The following is a 5,100-nucleotide window of genomic DNA, read 5'->3' as shown; positions in this document are numbered from 1 at the left end:
GGTCTGTATGTGGGATCCGAACCCTCGGTGGGAGTGCCGCCACGCTCCCAAGTGGCGCACTATAGCAGTGCGCCACCGGGCCGGCCCTGGCAATTTTTACTTAGACACCGACTCATCTTGTGGCTTGCTGTGATTCCCTTTTGTTTATAATTCACGGATGCAGTTCACTGAGAGAATCCTTTCTGGAAGTCATTAACATATAGATTGGGTTCTCTGGAAGAGGAACGTTAGAAATCTATTACATTCAAGGAAATCTTTTATTCTTCAGACCTTTAGAGTCATTTCAACAGTTTATGAAGCAAAGGCAGGTTATGGTTTGATACTTTTCTGAACTGTGCTTTAGAAAAGTAGATGGTCATCTTTTCCTGATGTATTTAGAGTCACACTTGACGTGACTCCATTGCTCTCAAAAAGGAATTCGGTTTTTAAGAAGGAGGAACAGAATAGTGGCAGGTATGCTGGCCTCTTTATGGATGAACTGGTTACCAGTTTAAAGGAATCCTTACAAAGCCTCTGCTGCAGTTAATTCCTAAGAAACCACCACACTGTGTAATACCATTCTCTGTGGGCAGGAGTATCTGTAAGTGACATCCATCAAGACATTTCTTCTCATATGCCTTTGTGATTAAGTGCTTTTTAATGGTGTTGCTGATGGTTTGCCCATATGTTTGAGTCCATCCACAGTGATGTGGAATGTGTACACTGCTATGGGATGAAGGGAAACAGAATGATTTAAGATGCCAGCATTTTCAGTATGTGTAGATCTCTGATAGTATCCTCTTTTTTCTTAGTTTCCCTTCCTTGGCTAACTCTTTAAAATAAATACTATGAGGTTCTTTTTAGTTGAGTTGATTCATACTACTTTATTTTTTTTCTCTGAAATGATAGGTTTATTATAAAGGTCAGCTGGGAAGAGCTACTGCTTTGAGCATGACTCCCGAAATGGAGAGAGTAAAGAAGAATCAAGAAAACATTAGCTCGGCAAGTGGTTTTATTCATTTTGGACAACCACAAAGGATGTACCTGTATTATTTATTTGCAGTCCTGTTTTCTTCCCGTGAAAATAAATTTACTTTCAAAAAACATTTGTGATATTTCCAATAAGTACGTGTGTTATTTCAGGTGATTTTCAGAAGCTGCCACTGTACACATTTACATTTTCCTGTCACCTTTCATTGGTATTTCCAGATGTGACCGACAGTTACATTTTAAGTTTAGTTTTCAATGATATTATGTTCATTTAAACAACAATGCATGTTATTTTAGCCAGTGTCTTTAAAAGTGATGAAGTCTTTGAAGAAGTTAAATATTTGTCATTTTACTGATGTGATTTATTGGACGTAGATTGTTAAATTAAATGCTCTCTGCAAAACAAAGTAGGAAAAGAGTCATTACTCCAATGTATGGACTTAGAGGGGAAAAAAAGTCTTTAAATACTCTTTTTTTTTTTGGTGACTGGCCAGTCTGGGAATCTGAACCCTTGACCTTCATGTTCTAACACCATGCTGTAACCAACTAAGCTAACCAGCCAGCCCTAACTAAATTTAATACAGAACTTAGTCACTCATTAAAATCTCATGGTGTACACCAGTGTCTTATTTGGATAGCGTGCTTTTCAGGGCTTCATCTCTGAATTGCACGTGTACCCTCAGGTCCACACTATGTGGTATCCTCTTCTTACACATAATCAGCTTCACAAAGCAGCGTCTGATGGCCAGCTCTCAAGAACATGGCCCTGTTCCTAAGCACACCTTCAAGGGCTCTGTGCCCAGGGATCAGCAGGCTTCATCATNGATAGCGTGCTTTTCAGGGCTTCATCTCTGAATTGCACGTGTACCCTCAGGTCCACACTATGTGGTATCCTCTTCTTACACATAATCAGCTTCACAAAGCAGCGTCTGATGGCCAGCTCTCAAGAACATGGCCCTGTTCCTAAGCACACCTTCAAGGGCTCTGTGCCCAGGGATCAGCAGGCTTCATCATTACAGCTCCCTAGTGACACTGCTGTCCAGAGATGCCGAGTGTAACTAGCATAAATTACCTTTAAGCTGTGGCTGCTTAGAAGGAAAACCAGATTTGCTCCTCATTGTTTCTTATTCTCTTAGGAGGGAATGAATAAGAGGAAATAGAATCCTGGTGTGCATTCTTCAACATTGTCACGGCAAAAAATAGGGAAATTTAAAAGCAGAAAATAAATTTGGGTTCTATTTAGTTTGGGTTTTCTTTGTTTCATTTAAATATGATAACTAGTTTTACTAACTACATGGTTGGTGACACACATTTGTTTTCAGTAGACAGAGAGACTTAGGTCATTTTTGCAGTAGCCTCAAAAGGAGATCTTTGAAAATAGCATTTTAGGTCTCTATTCTAGAAGAAAATGTAATTCACAGGCAAAGGTACCTGGGAAATAATTTTGAGTGTGTCACATAGTGTTTCACTCATTTGCAAAGGTTAAGAAAGTTATGTGATGTTTTTTAGTATAATTGTCTTATTATAAGTATGTCTGCTATTTACTTTGCAGGTAAAATACACCCAGGATCATAAACAGATGAAAGGTAGACCAAGTCTGATTTTAGATACACCTGGTCTGAGACATGTTAAAGAAGCACAAAATCATATTTCAATGGTAGGGTACAACCAGATCTTTCTTCTCATGACTAAAACATACTAAGGAATGGCACAGCGCAGTGTACCGATGGTGTTAGTTCACTATTAATCTGGATAACTAACAAAGCGTGGAATTGTGGATGGGCCCAACCTTTTTCTAATCACACTGAAATGTAATGGAAATGTTTAGTCTAATAAAATAATTTTTCTCAGTGACTTTTTTGGTGTGTTTTTATTTCTAATGTGACTACTATAAACACATTTTGTAGTAGACGTTTGCCTGGACTTTTTTCCAATTAATTTTAAGATGGAGTTTGGTGTGGTTGCTTGTCTTAAAGAATATTTTAAAAAGTATGTTTTTAAAAACAGTTTCATGGGATGTAATTTGCCTACCATGAAGTTCACCCATTTGATGTGTTCAGTCCAATGTTTTCTAGTACAATATACAGAGTTGTGAATCTATCACCCTGATCCAATTTCAGGTCATGGAAAAATAATGTATGTTTTCAAGGATATATAAATTTTTGCAATTATATATAAAAATTGTATATATAATTATCTATAACTGTATTAATCTAGTTTTAAATACAATTTCCTTGAATAGTTGTGTGGAAACATCTTATCACCTTATTGCATATTCATGGTTAAGAGATAGGAAATTACTTTTGTAGTTAAATTAGTACGAGGGCACTTCAGAAAGTTCATGGGAAAATCAGATTGAAAGATCACGTGAATCTTTCCATGAACTTTTTAAAACATTTATCTTTTACAACTTTTTCCTGATGTACAGGTTTATATATAATTTAAAAGAGACACTTACCGAGATGATTAAAACCATGGTGAAAATATCAGCACTTGAAGCTGGGAAGCTGAAGTTTCAGACATTATTTTTGGAATCATTGGAGAAGATACATATATGTAGAAAATAATCTAGATGCAGCTAGTGCACTGACACCTGTCATTTCATCAAAAATTTATAAGATGTGTAACAATAAGCAAATTTCAGTTTGAGTTAATATTGTTTTTTTCTTTTTCAGGTAAAATATCATGAAGATTTTGAAAAGACAAAAGGAAGGGGCTTTACTCCTGTCGTGGATGATCCTGTGACAGAACGAGTGAGAAGGAACACCCAAGTGGTTAGCGATGCAGCCTATAAAGGTGTCCATCCTCACGTCGTGGAGATGGACAGGCGACCTGGGATCATTGTGGGTAAGCTGACGGCCTTTCTTGGCAGGTATGCACGGTCCCAGGGATTGTGCTTGCTCTAGCTTTAGGATTAGCTTTCTTATTCATCTGACCCCTCATTAAATGTTTGATGTGGTGCCCAATTTAAAGTGGACCATAGGTAGAGTGTTGTATTTGTACCATGTTGAATGGGATTCATGATGTTCACCTGCTATCATTGCAAATCCTATTATTGGAAGTGCTCTGATTTTAATAGCTTTCTAGTCTTAAGAATGCTCCTACTTGTTAAACAAAGAAGCAGCCCAGACATGGGTTCTAACAATAGTTGAACAAGTATTGTATTTTCCTTTAATTTAGCTCATGTACTTGATCAGTCTGTTGTGCTGTACATAGCATGTGCATGGGTGACAGAAATAATCATGTCACATTTAGGTCCTTTTGCTACAAATAGACATGCCAGAGAGATTCTGATGTTTTTCCACAATATGAATAGCTTATATTTTTTGAATATTATTTCTGAACCTAATAATTGAGAGCCAGCTAAAATTCTCATAATTTAGAGAGGAGCCTTCTCTTCCTCTGTCTATTCCTTTTAATCAGTTAGGGGAAATCCTATGAGGATAGTGCTGAATGGTGGCTGAGATATCAGCAAAGATCAGAGTGAGGTATAAGGTTGAGCTAGAAAGGCAAGTTGTTGATTTTTCAATGTATATCAACAATTCATGATTATTGTCCCCTTCAGAGCAGTTTAGCCTCTGAATTTTTATAGCCAGTCCAAAGATGTAGCTCAAAGAATATTTTTGGTAGCTATGGTATATGCCTCTTGGTAATCTCAGTGTTAGGTTTTCTTCATTTTTAAAAGTAGGAACTTATTTTTTGGTACTAGTAAGAGGCCATTTAGAGTTCAGTTAGGTGGAGAAAGTCCATATTTGATAGTCCTTCATGTTCTTGGATGATTACCAAAGTGACTCAAAGTATTTTCCAAAGAAGGAATCCAAACATATTTTTAGGCAATTGATAGCTTTGCTGATCTTCCCAACCTGATTACTTAAAAGAATCACATTAAGTTGGATGGATGACTTGTGATGTTTTCATTAAGAGTAACACAGAGAGTTTCACTGTTTTATACTAGCATCTCATAAAGGATAGTGAGGGGTCTGATTCATCTCAGTAGGGTGGAACTGCTAAAGTCTGTGCAGCTGACCCCGGGGTCCTATATACAAGGACACTTCAAAAAGTTCATGGAAGGATTTGTATTATCTTTTTTTTTTTTTTTTTTTTTTTTTTTTTTTTTTCCGTGTCCGGCAA

General features: G+C 37.0%; 1 protein-coding gene across 1 annotated transcript in view; it reads left to right on the top strand.

Annotated features, from left to right (window-relative positions):
* The window catches only part of NEBL (nebulette), a 110,369-nt gene that overhangs the window by 73,762 nt on the left and 31,507 nt on the right, over positions 1 to 5,100 (top strand). Inside the window, 3 exon segments of the mRNA XM_008571523.1 lie at positions 889 to 981; positions 2,522 to 2,626; positions 3,645 to 3,816. Of these exon segments, the coding sequence (XP_008569745.1) occupies positions 889 to 981; positions 2,522 to 2,626; positions 3,645 to 3,816 (370 nt within the window).

The sequence above is a fragment of the Galeopterus variegatus genome, unplaced genomic scaffold (genome assembly GCF_000696425.1).
Source record: "Galeopterus variegatus unplaced genomic scaffold, G_variegatus-3.0.2 Scaffold696, whole genome shotgun sequence".
NCBI classification, from domain to species: Eukaryota; Metazoa; Chordata; class Mammalia; order Dermoptera; family Cynocephalidae; genus Galeopterus; species Galeopterus variegatus.
The sequence above is the reverse complement of the archived record's forward strand: the minus strand, read 5'-3'. Positions and strand labels throughout refer to the sequence as shown.